At 43.7% G+C, this 23,540-nt stretch overlaps 1 protein-coding gene across 1 annotated transcript in view; it reads right to left on the bottom strand.

The window, feature by feature from the left end:
* The window catches only part of cetn3 (centrin 3), a 29,107-nt gene extending 10,457 nt beyond the window's left edge, over nucleotides 1–18,650 (bottom strand). The window contains exons 1-2 of the mRNA XM_085989166.1: nucleotides 18,534–18,650; nucleotides 11,073–11,208 (exon numbers count right to left, since the gene is read on the bottom strand). Of these exons, the coding sequence (XP_085845292.1) occupies nucleotides 11,073–11,208; nucleotides 18,534–18,550 (153 nt within the window). The 5' untranslated portion in view covers nucleotides 18,551–18,650. The remainder of the gene's footprint in view (nucleotides 1–11,072; nucleotides 11,209–18,533) is intronic.
* Nucleotides 18,651–23,540: the final 4,890 nt, after the last annotated feature.

Below are 23,540 nucleotides of genomic sequence, written 5' to 3'. Positions count from 1 at the left end.
AATACACAATCCAATATTAAAATATGATCATTCTAAACATTAAATTTTATGACATTACAATTCTAATATTTATCATTGATTTTGACCAACTTTATTTTCCCATTATTCTAGCAGAGTGCACAATTCAAAAGCTTTTTTAAAAATACCATGTGCCAGTACAGCCTCAACCACCCCCTCGAGCACAAGTGTAGGAATGACCCATACTCGTCAGGTAATTCCACCCAAATGTGTAACCATATTGTGGTGTATGTGCCTTTAAGAGCCCGTGTACTGTAATGCCGGTAATGGCCACTCGGGCTATATAAGCCTGTACAGTGTCTTGTATCTGTTAGTTCACCTCCAGACTTTGTTCAGTAAACACCTGTAAACCAACTCCTGCATTCCATGTCTTCATTAACACACGAATACAACAGTGGCGACGAATTGGAAACAGACTTACCTGCAATTCGGCAGCACCTCAAGGAGATCAATTCCCCAGACAAAAGTCGAAGAAAAACAAGAAAGGGAAAAGCTGTGGTTTCACCAGCTAGCCAAACTGGTAGCAGGTACTGCAATAATCCTTCCTGGGCGGCGGGCTGGGGCTCGATCGGCTGGCTCTGCAGCGGGGCCGAGCAGCGAAGGCGGAGGCAAACAAACAGAGACGGAGGGTGGAGCACTCGGGAGACGGTCGGCGCTGCAAAGCAGGTCAGCATTCGGACCAAGCAGAGGGAGGGAAAAGTCCCAGAGAGTCTGGCGGGAACGAGTCTCCACCTATTAAAAATACGTGTTAACAAAAAAAGCCGAAAACTAACTTGGCAGGGGGATGGGATACAGAGGGGAGCTGAAATAGGGGGGGGATGTGCTGCCAATTATAGAGAAAAAAACAAGTCAGCTTGGTAGACAGGGCAAATATATAAGGGCAAGGCTGGATGGCATCTATTTTAATGCAAGGAGTCTTGCAAATAAGGTGGATGAACTGAAGGTGTTGATAAACACATGGGAGTATGATATTGTTGCTATCACGGAGACATGGTTGAGGGAAGGGCAAGACTGGCAGCTCAATATTCCGGGGTACAGAATCTTCAGGCGAGACAGAGGGGGAGGTATAAGAGGAGGGGGTGTCGCAATATTAATTAAGGAGTCAATTACTGCAGTAAGGAGGGATGATATATTAGCAGGTTCCTCTAATGAGGCCATATGGGTGGAGCTTAAAAACAAAAAAAGGGGGCAAGCACTTTGCTGGGAGTGTACTATAGGCCTCCAAACAGTCAGGGGAAGATAGAGGAACAGATATGTAGGCAAATCTCAGAGAAATGTGCAAATAATAGGGTAATAATAATGGGGGATTTCAACTTCCCCAATATTAACTGGGATAGTCAGAGTGTGAAAGGCTCAGAGGGTGTAGAATTCTTAAAGTGCATCCAGGAGAGCTTTTTGAGCCAGCATGTAGAAAGTCCTACAAGAGAAGGGGCGGTACTGGACCTAATTCTAGGGAATGTGGCCGGCCAAGTGGAAGAAGTGCTAGTAGGTGAGCACTTTGGTGATAGTGACCATAATATGGTAAGATTTAAGGTGGCCATGGAAAAGGACAGGGATGGGCCGGAAATAAAGGTTCTAAATTGGGGGAAGGCCGATTTTAATAGGATAAGGCAGGATCTGGCCAAAATGGACTGGGATCAGCTACTTGTAGGAAAATCCGCATCGGAGCAATGGGAGGCTTTCAGAAGGGAGATTGAGATCATACAATGGCAACATGTTCCCGTAAAGGTCAAGGGTGGTTCCAAAAACCACAGGGAACCTTGGATGTCAGGGGATATACGAGAATGGATTAGGAAAAAAAGGAGGGCTTTTGGTAGATACAAAAGGCTAAAGACGGAGGAAGCCCTAGAGGAGTACAAAAAGTGCAGGGGGATACTTAAAAAAGAAATTAGGAGATCAAGGAGGGGCCATGAAATAACACTGGCAAGCAAAATAAAGGAAAATCCGAAGATGTTTTATAAGTATATTAAGGGTAAGAGGATAACTAGGGAAAAAAGTGGCAATCTGTGTGTGGAGCCGGAAGATGTAGGAGGGGTTCTAAATGAATTTTTTGCATCTGTTTTCACTATGGAGGAGGACGATGTAGACATAGAAATAGGGCGGGAGGACTGTGATATGCTCGAACATATTAACATCGAGAGGGAGGAGGTATTGGCGGTTTTAGCTGGCCTAAAAATGGATAAATCCCCAGGCCCGGATGAAATGTATCCCAGGCTGCTGTGTGAGGCAAAGGAGGAGATTGCGGGGGCTCTAACACATATATTCAGGACCTCTCTGGCCACAGGGGATGTGCCAGAGGACTGGAGAACCGCTAATGTAGTACCATTATTCAAGAAGGGTAGTAGGGAAAAACCGGGGAACTACAGGCCAGTGAGCCTAACATCAGTGGTAGGAAAATTATTGGAAAAAATCCTGAGGGACAAAATTTGTCTCCACTTGGAGAGGCAAGGATTAATCAGGGATAGTCAACATGGCTTTGTCAAGGGAAGATCATGTCTGACTAATTTGATTGAATTTTTTGAGGGGGTGACTAGGTGTGTGGATGAGGGTAACGCAGTGGATGTGGTATACATGGATTTCAGTAAGGCCTTCGATAAAGTCCCGCACAGGAGACTGGTCAAGAAGGTAAGAGCCCATGGAATCCAGGGTGCCTTGGCACATTGGATACAAAACTGGCTTAGTGGCAGAAGGCAGAGGGTGATGGTCGAAGGTTGTTTTTGTGACTGGAAGCCTGTGGCCAGTGGGGTACCACAGGGATCGGTGCTGGGTCCCTTGCTGTTTGTGGTCTACATTAATGACTTGGATATGAATGTAAAGGGTATGATCAGTAAGTTCGCGGATGATACAAAAATTGGTAGGGTGGTAAATAGCGAGGAGGGTAGCCTCAGTCTGCAGGACGATATAGATGGGTTGGTCAGATGGGCGGAACAGTGGCAAATGGAATTTAACCCGGAAAAGTGCGAGGTGATGCACTTTGGGGGGACTAACAAGGCAAAGGAATACACAATGAATGGAAAGACCCTAGGCAAGACGGAGGGTCAGAGGGATCTGGGTGTGCAAGTACACAGATCCCTGAAGGCGGCGGAACAGGTGGATAAGGTGGTAAAAAAGGCATATGGGATACTTGCCTTCATTAGCCGAGGCATTGAATATAAGAGCAAGGAGGTTATGATGGAGCTGTATAAAACACTGGTTAGGCCACAGCTGGAATATTGTGTGCAGTTCTGGTCGCCACACTACAGGAAGGATGTGATCGCGTTAGAGAGGGTGCAGAGGAGGTTCACCAGGATGTTACCAGGGCTGGAGCGCTTCAGCTATGAAGAGAGACTGGGCAGGTTGGGTTTGTTTTCCTTGGAGCTGAGGAGGCTGAGGGGGGACATGATTGAGGTGTACAAAATTATGAGGGGCATAGATAGGATGGATGCCGAGGAGCTTTTTCCCCTTAGTAGAGGGGTCAATAACTAGGGGGCATAGATTCAAGGTAAAGGGCGGGAGGTTTAGAGGGGATTTGAGAAAGAACTTTTTCACCCAGAGGGTGGTTGGAGTCTGGAACTCACTGCCTGAAAGGGTTGTGGAGGCAGAAACCCTCAACATTTAAGAAGCATTTGGATGTGCACTTGAAATGCCATAGCATACAAGGCTACGGGCCAAATGCTGGAATATGGGATTAGATTAGACAGAGCTTGATGGCCGGCGTGGACACGATGGGCCGAAGGGCCTCTATCCGTGCTGTATTACTCTATGACTCTATAACAGCGTTGTCAGCAGCGGCAGGAAAGCACGGGAGGCGCCATTTTTTTTTCAGGATGCCTAAGACTGGCAATATTACTGCTTTCAATAGTAATGTAGAGAATTGGACCACATATGTGGAAAGAGTGGAGAAATATTGCACAGCGAATGAAATAAAAGATAAAAAGGCATCGGTACTTCTAAATCTAATGGGCGCAAGGACATACGGGCGGTTACGAAACTTAATCACTCCAGCCAAACCAATGGACAAGAATTTTAAGGAGATTGTTGATACCCTACACTGCCAATTCGGGACAGGACTGGCAGATTCTCTACCAGACAATTTCGTCTGCGGTCTCCTAAGTGAAGAAACACAAAAAAAGCTACTTTGAGAAAGATTTGACACTGGACAAGGCTTTCAGTGTGACTATCATACGAAGCAGCAGCAAGAGGAGCTGCAGAGATACAGCAAAAGCCACAGGACTTCGGCACCCATGAAATGACACGGGGTTTCGAGAGATGTTATTGCTGCGGCAGATCCACCCATGACCAGAGGGACTGCTGGTTCAAGGACAAAGCATGTAGGCAATGCGGAAAGATGGGACACATTACACGTGTATGCCGATCTGGAAACAAAAAATCCACTGACAGAAAAAAAATCAATAAGGAAAAGTACAGAAAGGTACAAATGATGACGGACAGTAGCTCCAAAGACCAGAAGAGCAATAGCGACTCCGGAAACAAGAGACTAAGCTCTCTCAAATTACATAATGTAATTGCCAAAGAAGATTACCAGACCATTTGGGTTACCCTCACAATAGCAGGGTCCCCAGTTAAAGTGGAGCTAGATACAGGATCAGCCCTAACCGTCATAAGTCGACGGGATTACGAGCGGCTATTTCCGCATATACCTTTGAAAGACACGTCCATTATCTTGAAAACATATACAGGGCAGAAAGTATACCCAAAAGGGAAAATAAAGGTGCCTGTTGTATACAACGGCAAGGAAATACAAAAGTTGTATTTATACGTTCTGCAAGATGGTGGTCCACCGCTGTTGGGACGTGAATGGATCAGGAAGATACGTTTAGACTGGCACTCCATTCAGGCACTGACAGTGACCAGTAAGAAAAAAAAATGACGACGACGTCATACCTGAACGATTAAAAGACATCTTGGCAATCGTCAAAGAAGTGTTTCAACAAGAACTAAGAACCTTGAAAGGCATCACCGCCTCAATAAAAGTGGAAGATGCAGCAATTCCCAAGTTTTTTTAAGGCAAGGCCGGTGCCATACGCAATTCGTCCAGCAGTCGAGGCAGAGCTGGAGAATTTGGAAAAGGCAGGCGTATTATCCAAGATAGATTGGAGCGAGTGGGCAACACCCATCGTCCCGGTCATGAAGAAAACATTGAATAATGATAAATCTGAAGAACAGAGAAAAATTCGCATCTGTGGGGACTTCAAGGTGACTGTAAACCCGGTCCTTCACACGGTACAGTATCCTCTTCCGAGGATAGAAGATATTTTCGCCTCACTATCCGGAGGGAAACGTGTCACCAAAATTGATTTGGCACAGGCATATCTACAGATGGAAGTTGAAGAGGCCTCTAAAAAGTATCTCACGATAAATACACAAAGGCCTGTACCAGTACAATCGACTGGTTTTTGGAGTAGCATCAGCTCCAGCTATCTGGCAAAGAGCTATGGAGCAAGTCCTCCAAGGGATTCCGGGGACTCAATGCTACCTAGACGACATCCTTGTAACAGGAGAAAACGACAATGAGCACCTTGCCAATTTGGAGCAGGTGCTCACTAGGCTGAGAGAATGGGGCCTACGAGCAAATCGCCCCAAGTGTGAATTTTTCCAGAAAAATATCATTGCGGCCACATAATTAACGAGGAAGGGTTGCATAAGTCACCTGAAAAAATTGAAGCGGTCATAAAAGCCCCAGCACCTGAAAGTGTCTCACAATTAAGGTCGTTCCTGGGATTGATAAATTACTATCATAAATTTTTACCGAACTTGTCAACTCTTCTGCACCCTCTTAACAAACTGCTACAAACGGGAGTAAATTGGAAGTGGAGCGAACACTGTAAACGTGCCTTCCATAAACGCAAAGGCTTGATCACGTCCAAGGAAGTTTTGGCTCATTACAACCCATCACTGCCAATCAGACTGGCGTGCGATGCATCCCCTTACGGCGTAGAAGCGGTATTATCGCATAGATTCCCTGATGGCTCGGAACGGCCGATAGCTTTTGCGTCACGCTCATTGAACTCAGCGGAGCGTAACTATGCCCAGATCGACAGGGAAGCACTCAGCCTGGTATGGGGAGTGAAGAAATTCAACCATTACCTACACGGACAAAAATTTACCTTGTTGACTGACCATCAACCCCTCGTCTCCATATTCAACCCTAAAAAGGGTGTTCCCATTATGACAGCACAAAGGCTAGAGGTGGTCCCTTTTCCTAGGGGCACACCAATATGACATAGAATGCAAAGGATCAAAACAGCATGGGAATGCTGATGGGTTATCGCGTCTATCGTTGCCAACGGTAGAAGAGGCACCTACAGTGGACCCAGTGGAGATGTTCCACTCAACCATAGTGGAATGTCTACCAGTAACAAATTCTGCCATTGAAAAGGAAACGAGAAATGACCCGACTCTCTCACGAGTCTACGATTTAACGGTGAAGGGATGGCCAGCACATGGCGAACCATTGTTGCCAGCATTCTCGCAAAGAGAACAGCTGTCAGTGTGCCGAGGAACCTTGATGTGTGGATCCAGTGGTGATTCCACCCAAACTCCAGGATAAAGTGCTAAAAGGAGCTTCACGAGGGGCATCTGGGTGGAGTGAAAATGAAGAACCTAGCCAGAGCGTTTGTGTGGTGGCCAGGTATCGATGGAGACATCGAAGAAATGACCAAGAGCTGCCTAGGATGCCAGAAGGTCCAAAATGCCCCACCACAAGCCCCTCTACATCCATGGGAGTGGCCCTCACCTCCCTGGCAAAGGGTACACATCGACTTTGCTGGTCCATTTATGGACTCAATGTTCTTAATCGTGGTTGATGCACACTCCAAGTGGCCGGAGGTAACAAAGATGTCCTCCACCACCACGGAAAAAACCACCACAGTATTAAGGACCATATTTGCCAGGAATGGGCTGCCTGAACAGATCTGTTCTGATAATGGACCGCAATTTGTGTCCGAAGAATTCAGGAAGTTCTTAAAAAACAATGGGGTTAAGCACTACACGTCCGCCCCATACCATCCCGCCACCAATGGATTGGCTGAAAGCTTTGTCCAGGCCTTCAAGGCGGCCATAAAGGCCATGGGTAATGAAGACATAAATCTACAGCATAAGGTAGATAACTTCTTGTGTTGCATTCCTGTATGCAAACATGTGGTTACAAACCAAACTCCTGCCATGATGTTCTTCAATAGAAGCCTAAGATGTCGGCTGGATTTGATCAAGCCAAACATCAGAAGGGACGTGGAGAACCGGCAATTTCAAGGCATGAATGAAAGGCCAACTAGAACCTTCCAGATAGGTCAACAAGTTTTGGCCCGGGACTACCGTACCGAGAAATGGCAGCCTGGAACTATTTGCACACGACTAGGACCGCTGATGTATACCGTGGACATTGGAGAAAGCATAATAAGGCGCCATGCTGACCAGATCATAGGAGTCATCCGAAAAGGGACACCCTACACCACAACTCTATACACCTAATGATGAAGCAGAGATACCCATAGTATCTACCTCCGATCCAGTGATACTGGAACCAGATGAACCCGACACTGGCATTCAAGCCGAATCGACCTTGCCAAAAGAACCTACTACACCACCAAAAACTACTACACCACTGAGGCGTTATCCAGACCGAGTCAGGAAGCCTCCAGAGAGACTGACTTATACGTGATTAACTGCCGCAAATGTGTAGATTCTTGTAACATGTTAATTAATGATTACTTAATAAAATGTTATGTATTGGTTGTCTAAAAAGGGGAGGAATTGTGGTGTATGTGCCTTTAAGAGCCCCTGTGTACTGTAATGCCGGTAATGGCCACTCGGGCTATATAAGCCTGTATAGTGTCTTGTATCTGTTAGTTCACCTCCAGACTTTGTTCAGTAAACACCTGTAAACCAACTCCTGCATTCCATGTCTTCATTAACACACGGATACAACACATATAACCTTCAACTATATCTGAAAGTAATGTAATTTGTAATGTGGCACATACTCTGCATTGTACCATGCCCCAAAGATTGGAGACCTTTTGTACAACATAAAATGGTAAAACAAATGCAATTAACACACACAAGTACCTTAATTAATATCCATTTAACTTAGTGTCTCATCAATGACCTTTGCTCAACCTACAATCTATCAACATTCCAGATGGCAGTTATAGTCCACAATTCCATACCATATATTGGAGAAGGCAGAGTGATCATGCTCCTATAAATGTCGCAACTGAATAGCTAGCACAATTTCTGTATTCAAATACTACGGTGACTGGTTTCAAAGCTTCAATTTCTTAAGTATAAAAAAAGTCTTCGCTGTTAAACATTTAATAGAAATACCTGGAGTTTTCTGGTAGGATAACTCGTCACACCTCCTAGCAGGGCAGAACAGGAAATAGCCAATGAAGAAGCAGAGCTATGCTACATAGGTAGAAAGGTCATGTTTGGAGCCGATGATGGACGATGTGACTTGCACATGCTCGTTAGAGAGTATATGAAGGCTCAAATGGCCAATTCTGCAAGTGTCCTCATCAGTACAACAGATTATTGGGACTGTTGCATACGGCCAACCACTCAAAAATCAGCTGGTATAAATGGTTGCAGAGTCTACTAGTAGAAATTAATCCAGATGGAATACTATGGATGCATGAACTATGACTATGATGCAAGAGTCAGATACAGATAGGCACATGGAATACTCAGATGCTCTGCCGTACGGGTTGAGTGAACCTTCTGTCGTGAACACTAATAAGTCTCAGTCAGTATAGCAAGCCCTAGGTGCTCTGGGCAGAGCTCACTGAAGCAGACATGATGGATAACATCTCCAAAGTGTAGCTCTTGCTATAGATTACCAAAGATCCAAAGCACTGGTCCATTAGCAACCACAGCTCAGGAGTTAAGACAGAACAAGACAACCATTAAAAAAAAAAAGACTAGGAGGCCTACCTGACAACTATTAAGAGGCAGAAACAGCAACACAAATGATATCCAAAAACATGGTGAAGATTATGCAAGACTGCAGAAAAATAGCAACTGCCTATGGAGACCTGTTGACAGATTGTAATGATGAAGGGAGTACAGCCAAGAGCTGCTCACATCCACACCCAGAGTCCCACCTCAGGAGTTGATCAATAGAGCCAGAAATGCCCTTCACCCTTGAAATTAACAAAGCCTTAGCCAAGTTGAAGAATGGAAAAGCACCACGCCACCAATATGTGGCATCATTCCAGAACACAAAGATGAACACAATAAAATCACCTGCACCTGCTGCTTACACAAGTATGGACTGATGAAATTGTTCCTCACTTGTGCTGCCAAAGCAAGGTATCCAAAGCAGAGTGCAGCAACAACAGGAATATTAGCCACTGCTGAGTGGCTAAAGTATTCACTTGGGTAACACTTGCACACAAAGAACCCCCAGACAAATGCAGCAAACAGGCTGGTTTCACAGAATAGGTCCACCATTGAACAGATATTACACTACAGCAGGAAGCAAACAATGCAAATACAATGAGTTATCATATGTTCCATAAATAGATTTGAAAAAAGCTCGACTCACAAAGTGTTAAATCACACCCTGAATACTGGAGTAAGTCAGGGCTGTGTTCTCACCCAAACCTTATTCTTGCGAGGTGTTAACGATATCATGAAGTCAACAACAGAAAAAAGTGGATGTGGGACCAGCCTAAGCAATGATTATATGCACTGTATACAGATCTGGACTTCTGAGGATATAGCAGCCTTGGCTGAAATGGGGTACACCCTCTCCAAAGCCCTACACATTGCTGATCAAGAGGCATCTAGACTTGTTCTGCAGATCAGCTGGAACAAGATGAATGTGCAAACACTCGGACACGATCATTCCAGCTATCTTCATAATAGATGATGATTCATCCAAGAGAGATGATAATCAGTAATAATTCTCTCACTTAGGTAGCATGATTTCCTCCATTGGGGAGTGTTTTCCTGACTGCCGTAGGCGAATTGCACTTGCAAGCTCCCACATATGGAAATCGAACACAAGTCGCAATAGCAATGTACGGCTCTATAACCTATTGGTAACATTCAGTAAATATGGCTCAGAAACATAGGTACACACCAAAGGAATGAATACTCAAATTGATGGATTTAACACTCGATTACTTTGCACACTACTAAAAAAAGTTAAGCTTCAGAAGAAAAGCTTAATGAAAGAGTACACAACCTGACTAATTAACCACCATTGCACTGGCCATAGAAAAGCAAAATACTGCAGATGTTGGAAATTTGAAATAACAAAACACTGGAAATACTCAGCAGGTCAGGCATCTGTGGAGAGAGAAACCGAGTTAACATTTCAGGTTGACCTTTTGTCAGAACTGAAAAAAAATTGAGATAATATGGATGATGCATGGAGATACAACACTTGCTCTTTTTACCTCCTCCCTTCCCATTGTCCAGGGCCCAAACAATCCTTCCAGGTGAAACAGCGATTTACTTGTACTTCTTGCAATCTAGTATACTGTATTCGCTGCTCACAATGCAGTCTCCTCTACATTGGGGAGACCAAACGCAGATTGGGTGCCAGCTTTGCGGAACACCTCCATTCAGTCCACAAGTGTGATCCCGCGCAACCTGGGACAGTGACTGCAAAGCTTGCTCTTGTCTACATAACTAACTCATTTTCTTTGTAGTTCAAAACCCATGCCAAAAGTTTTGCATCTGAACTACCAGTCACAAAGAAAAATATGTATTTATTTCACCACATACATTTGCTTATGCTGAAAATGCAGGCAGCTGGTTATTGGCAAATGAATCAGTATGACACTTAGATAATACTCGAGCATTTACTTTGCTAGTATTATTGCAAGAATGAGTAGCAAGAAATTCTTCCTCCTGGGCTGCTATAAAATTATCAGTGAGCTCAACTTTACAACATGTACTCCACACAGCAGAATATTATTACAAATTGTCTGAAGCAGCAGCTGATTACTGTAGATACAACTAGTCAAACAGGAAGGTAATAAACAGTTACAGTACTTAAATGTACAGTACTCAGCTTTCAAGTATGGATTCAAACCAAAATGCACCTTCAGTTCATGATAATCTATTGCTTTATCTTTATCTGTATCAAATAAGTCAAATGCTTCCTTAATCTCCCGTTTCTGCTCTTCCGTCAATTCTCGTCGCTTTTTTCTTTTTGACTTGTCTATGGCAAGCTCTGTTCTGAAAGACAGGGTAACAAAAATTAAACTTTCAAAAAATGGCTGCTCAAAACCAAAATTTGAGCCACATCAACAGCAATAATAGTGCCCTTCACAAGCACTTATACTAAATTACTTTTTGAAATTTAGTAACTATTACACATCATTTGATTTCTAAAGAAATAATCATAGTGCCCTCCCTCCCTTCACCTCCCCCACCCATCGCACAATATTTAACCAAATTCTCATTTGCACAAATTAGCAATGAGTCAACCCTAGTCATGACAGTTGATTTTTTGGCATACATAGAATCACTACAACTAGCAATGATATAGTGCCTTTAACGTAGTAAAACATCTCAAAAGCACTTCACAGGAGTATCATCAAATAAATTTGACACGAGCCACATAAGATTAAGGCAGATGGCCAAAAGCTTGGTCAAAGCGGTAGGTTTTAAGGAGTGTCTGAAAAAGGAGGAAAGCGAGGTAGAGAGGAGGAGGGGGTTTAGGGAGGGAGTTTCAGAGCTTAGGACCTAGGCAGCTGAAGGCACAGCCACCGACGGGTGAGTGGATATATAATCAGGGATGCTCAAGAGGGCAGAATTTGAGGAGCAGAGAGATCTGGGGGGGGGGGGGGGGGGGGGGGGGGGCTGAAGAAGATTGGAGAGGTGGTCAACCTGATAGGATTAGTCAGCTCTGCTTGGTAGCTGCCAGGGCTTTATTAGGATATACAAGTTTGGGCAGTCTCAGTCCTGTTCCTGGTAGGCATAGGCTTATACTACAAAACTGTCCCATTTGACATTAATTGGCAATTTCACTCAGAATAGCCACATGATAGCTGGTGTGGAAAAAAAACATCAAAAAGGGCATGTTTCTGTGGCAGAGTAGAGAGAGACCATTACTCTGCATTTAGCTACCTTGGGCATGCTTGCACATATTGACTGACCTGCTGTGTATTTCCAGCATTTTCTGTCTTTAAGGTTATTTTTGCATTATTGCTCTCTATTCCAGGTTTAGACTTGAAAGCAGAGGGTTCTGTCTGAATTTCTGCTTTGTCAGGCAGCTAATGAACTAGGACTAGTAGAACACTCTGAATATTCAATTTTGCATATAAACTTGCATCATGGACGTTGGCCCAAAATAAAAAAGTGTAATACTATGGAGAAAGCCAGAAATTGGGACATTTTATTTATTAAGATTCTATGGCCTAGAAATTCGAACTTTAGCACGACCGTTAAGGCCAGTTTTGAAGAAAAAAATGGCGGCCGCATTGCTTCTGCCCACTTCCAGTGCGGAATGCGGCGGCCGCCATTGCCTGCGCTCGCCACAAGTATTTTAATTACCAGGAGAGTGTGACGTCAATCGATGTGCCACACCTAGTTGACGCACACTCAGTGATTTTGGACGACGCCGCTTCTTATTGCCCTCTCCAAAGCACGCCAGTGCGTGCAGCTGTTGACAACAAGTATTTATATAGCACCACGTCCCAAGGCGCTTCACAGGAGTGTAATAAGACAAAAGATTGACTGAGCCACATAAGAAATTAGGGTAGATGACCAAAAGCTTGGTCAAATAGGTAGGTTTTAAGGAGCGTCTTAAAAGGAGGAAAGCGAGGTAGAGGCAGAGGTGTTTTAGGAGGGAATTCCAGAGCTTCGGGCCTAGGCAGCTGAAGGCACAGCCACCAATGTTGGAGCAATTAAAATTGGGGATGTGCGAGAGGCCAGAATACACATCGACCTTGTACTTGAGCAGAAATTTCAGATCATTCATTAGACGAAAGGTTTTAAAATTGATGCTTGGTAGGATTTATGTAGAATGCCCATACAATAAATCCAAGTGAAGGAATTAGTGATCAACCATAATTTCCCTTAAAGATTTAAAATCCATTTACTAAGAGAGTTAAGCCAGTACAAATACATTTTATAACTAAATGCTGGAAGTCTAAAAGTAAAAACAGAAAATGCTGGAAATATACAGCATGTCAGCAACTGCAAAGAGAATTAAACCAATATATTTTCATGTAGCTTTAAAAAAAAAAAAAATCAGCAAATCTGAAAAGCTTTCCTATGGTCCTATCCAGCTAAAATTTCCAGAGGAGCTCAGGAGGTTCAACAATGGATTGGAATTAAGAGCACACAATATTTAGAATAATGTATGATTGTAAGCAAGTAAAAAGACAACAATTTAATAAAGTGCCTCAGATTACATCATAAAACATAGGGCCACAGCTTATGGTTTATGGACATTGAGACCTTCATTAAAAATCACAGTCTTGCTACTTGCGCTACCATATTATTTAAACCCAGCTGCTACTGTTACCTCATTATTTCTAGTGCAGAATTTCACAATACTAGGAACAACCCCAGGGCAGTCTATAGTTATGACAAAGATATGCAAAAAATTAACCAAATACCTGTACTACAATTTGCTGTTATGGTGCAGTAATTGTAAACTGCAACATTGTATTATATTCATAAGGTCCACAAAGTGCAAAATCTACACTGACGGCTTTAATTTAACAAAATTATTATACTACTTCCAATTCAAAAAAGAGTACACCAATTTCAGTCTCAAGGCTCTGAGCAAAAAAAGAGTAAGGAATTCTTGCTACAATTGTACAGGGCTTTGGCGAGACCTCACCTGAAGTACTGTGCAGTTTTGGTCTCCTAATTTGAGAAAGGATATACTTGCCTTAGAGGCAGTGCAACAAAAGTTCACTAGATTGATCCCTGGGATGAGAGCGTTGTCCTACAAGGAGAGATTGAGCCTATACACTTGAGTTTAGAAGAATGAGAGGTGATCTCATTAAAACATACAAGATTCTTAGGCAGATTGACAGGGTAGATGCAGAAGTGTTGTTTCCCCTGGCTGGAGAGTCTAGAACTAGGGGAGCATAGTCTCAGGATAAGGGATCAGCCATTTAAGACTGAGATGAGGAAGAATTTCTTCACTCAGAGGGTTGTGAATCTTTGGAATTCTCTACCCCAAAGGGCTGTGAATGCAGAATCATTGCACACATTCAAGGCTGAGAGATAGCTGTTTGGACTCTAGGGGAAGCAAGGGATATGTGAAGAGAAAAAGATTGGTGGTGAAGTCAAGCGTAGGTCCCTTGCAGTCAGAATCAGGGGAATTTATAATGGGGAACAAAGAAATGGCAGACCAATTAAATTCATACTTTGGTTCTGTCTTCACAAAGGAGGACACAAATAACCTCCCAGAGATGTCAGGGAACATAGGGTCTAATGAGGGAGGAATTGAATGAAATCAGTATTTGTAGGGAAATTGACAGGATTGAAGGCCGATAAATCCCCAGAGCCTGATAATCTACATCCTAGGGTACTTAAGGAAGTGGCCCCTAGAAATAGTAGATGCATTGCTGGTCATCTTCCAAAATTCTAGACTCTGGAACAGTTCCCATGGATTGGAGGGTAGCTAATGTAACCCCACTATTCAAAAAAGGTGGCAGAGAGAAAATGGAGAATTATAGACCGGTAAGCCTGGCATCGGTAGTGGGGAAAATGTTAGAGTCCATTATAAAAAATGTAATAGCAGAGCACTTGGAAACAGCGACAGGATCGGACAAAGTCAAAATGGATTTACAAAAGGTAAATCGTGCTTGACTAAGCTACTGGAATTTTTTGAGTATGTAACTGGTAGAATAGATAAGGGAGAACCAGTGGATGTGGTGTATTTGGACTTTCAGAAAGCTTTCCATAAGGTCCCGCATGAGATATTAGCATGCAAAGTTAAAGCACATGGGATTGGGGATAAAGGTACTGACTTGGATAGCGAACTAGTTGGCAGACAGGAAGCAAGAGTTGTTATAAATGGGTCTTTTTCCGAGTGGCAGGCAGTGACTAGTGGGGTACCGCAGGGATCGGTGCTAAGACCCCAGCTATTCACAATATATATTAATGATCTAGACGAGGGAACTAGATGTAATATCGGCAAGTTGGCAGACGACACAAAGCTGGGTGGGCGTGTGTGCTGTGAGGAGGATGCAGAGAAACTCCAGTATGATTTGGACAGGTTGGGTGAATGGCCAGATGCATGGCAGATGCAGTATAAATGGATGGTTGTCCACTTTGGTGGCAAAAACAGCAAGGCAGATTATCTGAACGGCAATAGATTGGGACAAGGGGAAGTGCATCGAGACTTAGGTGTCCTTGTGCACCATTTGCTGAAGGCAAGCATGCAGGTGCAGCAGGAAGTTAAGAAGGCAAATGGTATGTTGGCCTTCATAGCGAGAAGATTCAAGTACAGGAGCAAGGATGTCTTGCTGCAGTTGTACAGGGCCTTGGTGAGACCACATCTTGAGTATTGTGTGCAGTTTGGTCACCTTATCTGCTGAAAGATGTTCTTGCCATGGAGGGAGTGCAGTGAAGATTCACCAGACTGATACCTGGGATGGCAGGAATGACGTAGGAGGAGAGATTGGGTCGATTGGGCTTATATTCATTGGAGTTTAGAAGAATGAGAGGGGATCTCATTGAAACTTATAAAATTCTAACAGGACTAGACAGACTAGATGCAGGAAGGATGTTCCCGATGGCGGTGGAGTCCAGAACCAGGGGTCACAGTCTAAGGATAAGGGGTAAGCCATTTAGGACACAGAGATGAGGAGGAATTTCTTCACCCAGAGAGTGGTGAACCTGTGGAATTCTCTACCACAAAAAGGCAGTTGAGGCCAATTCATTAAATATATTCAAGCAGGAGTTAGATATATTTCTTAAGGCTAAGGGGATCAAGGGATATGGGGAGAAAGCAGGGACAGGGTACTGAATTTGGATGATCAGCCATGATCTCATTAAATGGCAGAGCAGGCTCAAGGGACCAAATGGCCTACTCCTGCTCCTATCTTCTATGTTTCTATATATGGGGATCAGTCAGGAAAGTGGAGTTGAGAGCAAAGATCAGCCATGATCGATCGTATTGAATGATGGAGCAGGCTTGAGGGGCCGCATGGCCTACTCCTGTTCTTATTCACTGGTACTCTAGTCAGCAGTCAGTTTAGGCAGACTGTGCGTGTGCTTTCTGTACTAGTGCCAATGGCAGACAAGAGCAATGCTTTTCAACAAACCCAAGGAGGATTTCCATAAGGTTTTTCAAACATATTAACATTGCTGTACTCTCTACCGTGAGCAATGGACTAACCATTCGGATTTTTTTTTAATTATTCGTTCCTGGGATATGGGCGTCACTGGCAAGCCCAGCGTTTATTGCCCATCCCAAAATACCCTCAAGAAGGTGGTCGTAACCCACCTCAGTCTATATGGTGATGGTACTCCCAGTGCTGTTAGTGTTTTTTTCGTAGAGGTTTGTTACAACCGAGTAGCAGTTAAGAGTCAACCACATTGCTATGGGTCTGGAGTCACATACAAGACAGCAGATTTCCTTCCCTAAAAAAGGACATTAGTGAACCAGATGTGTTTTTATGCCAATCCAATAGTTTCATGGTTACCATTACTGATACTAGCTTTTTATTCCAGATTTATTTAATTAACTGAATTTAAAATCTCCCGCTGCCATGGTGGGATTTGAACTCTCGTCTCCGGATCATTAATCCAGGCCTCTGGATTACTAGTAACTGAGCTCAATAGGATGCCCTTATGGAAGGGGAGTCAGCTTCACAGCAGGCATATCTCTGCCAAAACCTTTAACAAAGGATCTCAATTAAGCAGTTAATGATAATTAAGACTAACTCAAACATTAGTCATGGATGTCCGTGACATCAAGGTGCCTAGGAACACCATCCCCTCCAAGTCACACACCATCCTGCCTTAGACCTATACTGCCATTCCTTCGTAGTCAGAGTCAAAAGTCCTGGAACTCCCTACCGAAACAGCATTGTGGGAGCACCTTCACCAAATGGACGGCAGCTGTTCAAGAAGGCAGCCCACCACCACCTACTGAAGGGCAACTAAGGATGGTCAATCATATGGTTCTTGGTATGATTGCAGTTAGTATCATAGCTGCTAGTTAGCCAATTTAATGAATGAAGTGTGGTGCTCCATGCTTTCATATTACATCATCAGAAGCTTACTAGTCAATGGCCTAGATCCTTTGCAAAATTTTCCCATTCGTGTTTCAAGATCTTTTGTGCAGATCAAGATAAAAGATGTGGATGTTCATGCTGAGTTTAATTGTGTTTTTTTTTAAAAAAGAGAAAAAATATTCCACATAGGTTTACAAATGAAAGGTTTAAAGATGAACTACCTATACCACCAGCTGCAATAGCATAGTTGCCTGGGAGGGTCAGGAGAGAATCATCACTAGGTCAGTATATGTAGTTCCAAGTGTGAGTGGAGAGGGACAAGGTAACTTGTATTCTGGTACTATTTTGAATTCAGTTAATGAAAAGTAATGCCATGGGAGAAATGGATGAACAAGGGTCAGCAGCTTTGGAAACTGATCTATTGTTGTTCCCCTTTGAGTTGTGTAATGGTATGAAGTGTTTTTTTTTTTTTTAAAAGGCAGGAAAAAAAAAGGGTTCCTTCATTTTGGCGGGGGGGGGGGGGGGTGGCAATAAATATACCTGTTTTGCTTTAAGTTATTTTCTTCATGGATAGTCCAGTTAACAACGAAACGATTCCTATCTGTAACTACAACAAACTTCTACGGGTGTCCCAAGCATAATTATTTATACAGTACTTGTGTTTTAGTATGCGACACTAAATATTAGACCGCCACCCAATGCCAAGTGTGTGCCGGAGTTTTTTTTTAATTCTTGGGATGGGAGTGGGAAGACAGTATTATTGCCCATTCCTGGTTGCCCTGAAGGCATTAAGATTCAACCAGTGTGTTTGGAAGAAAGGTGCTATATAAATGCATTCTTTCACGACCACCAGACCTCTCAAGGCACTTTACAACCAATTAAGTACTTTTTGAAACGTCGTCACTGTTGTAATGTAGGAAACACAGCAGCCAATTCGTCCACAGCAAGCTCCCACAAACAGCACTGTGATAACGACCAGATAACGTTTTAGTGATGTTGATTGAGGGATAAATACTGGCCAGGACACCGGGGATAACTCCCTGCTCTTACTACGTTAAAGGCACTTTATGAATACAAGTTGTTGTTATTGTCCGAGAGAGTCTCCTCCCCGCCAGGGCTCCGTGGGGCAGCTGCAGAGTTTGCCGAATTGCCCGACATCCCCAGCTCTCAGACCGAAGGCCATCGCGAACAGTGAAGCCGCAGCCCCGGGATTTGGCAAAAGCTGGGGAAATAGGCCACCTAAAGGGGCCGGCACTTCAAGATCGCCATGAACCAGAGCCCTCTGGAAGGAAAAAGCGGGGCCTTTATCTACTGCTCCAGTGCCAATAACACCCAACAACACAGCGCACCTACCTCAACGACAAGCTCATTGCAGCAGCGGACCTTTCGCCGATTCAACTACACCACACAGCACCAGGGCGACCTGCCCGCATCAAGCACCACCTCTCCTCAGCACTGATTGGGTAAATCTGGCCACCTGCTGCCTATTATCGGCCAGCCGGACCAGCCAATTCTTTGATTGGCTAACAGCGCTGTCAATCAAAGGATGTTTACCGACAATGCAACCGTCAGTGGCAGCTCGAGGAGTGGCAGTTCTTACCCAGAGGCCGCGGCGGCTCGTGCCCTCCCCTTCGCCAATGAAACGCCAGCTGGGAAGTCGGACATGGCCAATCGGGTGAAGGCAGCCGACTGCTTTCTGTCAGGCGGAGACTTGGACCAATTTACTCTTGCAGGCAAGGATCATTAGTCGGAAACATTCCAAAAAGGCACAATGTAGACAATAATCCCACAGAGGGATGTCAAATATTTTGCAAAGGCTGGTTGTACAAAAATTAAAAAGACGGAGTTGCTATATCAGCATTTATCTTAAAGTGTACATCAATTAACCTTTGACCCAATATAATTTCTCTGTATTATAGTGATTCCTTCCTTTATTAACATAGCCACCCCACCTCCTCTCCCTTCCTGCCTGTCCTTCCTGATTGTTAAATAACCTGGTATGTTTAATTCCCAGTCATGGTCACCCTGCAGCCATGTTTCTGTAATGGCCACAAGATCATACCCATATGTCGTTATTTGTGCCGTTAACTCATTCATTTTGTTACGAATGCTACGTGCATTCAGATAAAGAACTTTCAAATATGTTTTGTAACACTTAGTTCCTGTTTTTTCCCTTTTTAGTACTTTACTTTTTACTCCATACCTTCTGTCCCTTCCTGACACGTTTCTGTTTTTTAATTCCCCCACTGCTACCTAAGTCTATGACCTTCTCTGTTGTCATTTCTATTATTTGCTCTCTAGAAACCTCCCCCCCACTAATTAGTTTAAAGCCCTCTCTACAGCCTTAGTTATATGATTCGCCAGGACTCTAGTCCCAGCACTGGCCAAGTGGAGTCCGTCCCAACGGAACAGCTCCCTCCTGTCCCAGTACTGGTGCCAGTGTCCCAAGAAGCAAAACCCATTTCTCCCACACCAGTCTTTGAGCCACGCATTTAACTCTTTAATTTTATTTATCCTAGCCAAATTCGCTCGTGGCTCAGGTAATAACCCAGAGATTATTACCCTTGAGGTTCTGTTTTTTTAATTTGACCCCTAGCTGCTCATACTCCTTTAACAGAACCGTCTTCCTTGTCCTATCTACGTTGTTTGTACCAACATGGACCACGACAACTGGATCCTCCCCCTCCCACTCCAAGTTTCTTTCCAGCCCAGAAGAGATGTCCTTAACCCTGGCACCGGGCAGGCAACACAGCCTTCGGGACTCCCGCTCTTGACTGCAGAGAACCCTATCTATCCCCCTAATGATACTATCCCCTACCACTACAACATTTCTTTTTACTCCCTCCACTTGAATGGCCCCCTGTACCACGGTGCTGTGGCCAGTTTGCTCATCCTCCCTGCAGTCCCCGCTCCCGCCCTCACAGGGAGTAAGAACCTCGATCCTGCTGGACAAGAGCAAGGGCTGCGTCTCCTTCAACACTACATCCTGGATCCCTGTACCTTCCTCACTCGTAGTCACACCGTCCTGTCCCTGACCACGGACTACACCTGCAGTAATTAACTTCATAGGTGTGACCATCTCCTGAAACATAGAGTCCAGGAACTTCTCCCCCTCCCTGATGTGTTGCAGTGTCTGAAGCTCGGTCTCAAGCTCCATAACATGGAACTTGAGTTCCTCTAGCAGCAAACACTTGTCGCAGATGTAATCACCGTGAGCCTCAATGGGGTCCACTGGCTCCCACATCTCGCAACAGTAACACATCACCTGCTCCATTCTATATAATTAATTAAATTTCTTATTATTAGTTATGAAGACCCTGCCCGGATATAGATGATAATATCACATCACTATTCAATAGGACTTAACAACTTAAAGGTATAAAAGAGAAGAGAAGGAAGAAAACCAACCAACCAGCTGATCACCAACCTCCTCCTTGAATACTGTCTGTAGGGCCTGTTTGGTTGACTCGTCGCGCTGCTCCGCCTCCGCAGTGCTGTCTAAGCCTGGGAGTGGGGGGAAAAACAGAGCAAAAAACACACCCTCACCTCCCGCTTGCCCGAACTCTCCCACTTACCAAAACTCCAGCAGCACTCAATGCATAAAGCACTCTGTGCACAGCACTAGCCCCTCCCCTTTTATACCCGGATTCTACTTCTGGTTAAAACTGCCCAATAGTTTAATATACCCTTAAAAAATTAAACTTACTTCAAATAATTGACTTCTTAACACACTAAAATTCACAAAATACACTTAAATGATTTTTCTCCCACTTACCAAAACTCCAGCAGCACTCAATGCACAAAGCACTCCGTGCACAGCACTAGCCCCTCCCCTTTTATACCCGGATTCTACTTCTGGTTTAAACTGCCCAATAGTTTAATATACCCTTAAAAAATTAAACTTACTTCAAATAATTGACTTCTTAACACACTAAAATTCACAAAATACACTTAAATGATTTTTCTCCCACTTACCAAAACTCCAGCAGCACTCAATGCACAAAGCAGGATCAGGCTACACGGCCCCTGGGCCCGCTCCGCTACCCACAGGGCCATGACCATTCCGAACCTAGACTCATGTCCAAATTCCTGCCCGCTCCCCGTAACCCTTAATTCCCTTTACTTCTAGGAAACTGTCTATTTCTGTTTTAAATTTATGTAATGATGTAGCTTCTACAGCTTTTTGGGGCAGCATATTCCATGGACCTACCACCCTCTGAGTGAAGTAGTTCCTCCTCATCTCAGTTTTGAAAGAGCAGCCCCTTATTCTAAGACTATGCCCCCTAGTTCTAGTTTCACCCATCATCGGGAACATCTTCCCCGCATCCACCCGATCCAACCCCTTCACAATCTTATATGTTTCAATAAAATCACCTCTCATTCTTCTGAACTCCAATGAGTAGAGCCCCAATCTACTCAACCTCTCCTCATATGTCCATCCCCTCATCCCCAGGATTAACCGAGTGAACCTTCTTTCTACTGACTCGAGAGCAAGTATGTCCTTTCTTAAGTATGGACACCAAAACTGTATGCAGTATTCCAGGTGCGGTCTCACCAATACCTTGTACAACTGAAGCAATACCTCCCTATTTTTATATTCTATCCCCCTAGCAATGAAAGCCAACATTCCATTGGCCTTCTTAATCACTTGCTGCACCTGCATACTAACCTTTTGAGTTTCGTGCACCAGGACCCCCAGATCCCTTTGTACTTCAGTACTTTCCAGTTTCTTGCCATTAAGATAATAACTTGCTCTACGATTTTTCCTGCCAAAATGCATAACCTCACACTTTCCAGTATTGTATTCCATCTGCCAAATCTCAGCCCACTTACTTAGCCTGTCTATGTCCCCTTGCAGGTTTTTTATGTCCTCCTCACTCACTACTTTCCCTCCCATCTTAGTATCATCTGCAAACTTTGATATGTTACACTCGGTCCCCTCCTCCAAATCGTTAATATAGATTGTAAAGAGTTGGGGACCCAGCACTGACCCCTGCGGAACACCACTAGTTACTGATTGCCAGTCTGAGAATGAACCATTTATCCCAACTCTCTGCCTTCTGTTAGATAGCCAATCCTCTATCCATGCCAGAATATTACCCCCAATCCTGTGATTTTTTATCTTAAGCAATAATCTTTTGTGTGGCACCTTGTCAAATGCCTTTTGGAAGTCTAAATACACTACGTCCACTGGTTCCCCTTTATCCACCCTATATGTTACTTCCTCAAAGAACTCCAGCAAATTTGTCAAACATGACTTCCCCTTCATAAAACCATGTTGACTTTGTCCAATTAAATTATGATTATCCAAATGTCCTGTTACTGTCTCCTTAATAATGGACTCCAAAATTTTACCTACCACAGATGTTAGGCTAACCAGTCTATAGTTTCCAGCCTTCTGTCTACTGCCCTTTTTAAATAAGGGTGTTACATTAGCAGTTTTCCAGTCTGCCGGGACCTTTGCCGAGTCCAGGGAGTTTTGGAAAATTATTACCAATGCATCCACAATCCCTACTGCCACTTCCCTCAAGACCCTAGGATGTAAGCCATCAGGTCCAGGTGATTTATCCGCCTTGAGTCCCATTATTTTACCGAGTACCACTTCCTTAGTGATTTTGATCATGTTTAGCTCCGCCCCCCCATAGCCCCCTGTTTGTCCAGTGTTGGGATATTCTTAGTGTCCTCTACTGTAAAGACTGATACAAAATATTCATTCAGTGTTTTTGCCATCCATATTTCCCACCATTAATTTCCCGGTCTCATCCTCTAAGGGACCAACATTTACTTTAGCCACCCTTTTTCTTTTTATATAACTATAAAAACTCTTACTATCTGTTTTTATATTTTTTGCTAATTTACTTTCATAATCTATCTTCCCTTTCTTAATCAATCTTTTTGTTATTTTTTGCTGTCTTTTAAAGTTTTCCCAATCCTCTATCCTCCCACTAGATTTGGCTACCTTATATGCCCTTGTTTTTAGTCGAATACTATCCTTAATTTCTTTACTTAGCCACGGATGGCTGTCTTTTCTTTTACACCCTTTTCTTCTCAGTGGAATATATTTTTTTTGGAAGTTGTAAAATAACTCCTTAAATGTACACCACTGATCATGTATCGTCTTACCCTTTAATCTATTTTCCCAATCCACTCTACTCAATTCCGCTCTCATACCTTCATAGTCTCCTTTATTCAAGCTTAGCACACTTGTTTGAGATCCAACCTTCTCACCCTCTAATTGAATATGGAATTCAACCATGTTATGGTCACTCATTCCAAGGGGATCCTTTACTAGGACATTTTTAATTAATCCTGTCTCGTTACACAGGACCAGATCTAAGGTTGCTTGCCCCCTGGTCAGTT

This window comes from Somniosus microcephalus, chromosome 1, assembly GCF_052327205.1.
Source record: "Somniosus microcephalus isolate GS21.2 chromosome 1, FLI_Smic_1.0, whole genome shotgun sequence".
Classification (NCBI taxonomy): Eukaryota; Metazoa; Chordata; class Chondrichthyes; order Squaliformes; family Somniosidae; genus Somniosus; species Somniosus microcephalus.
This window is presented reverse-complemented; position numbering and strand designations above follow the sequence as displayed.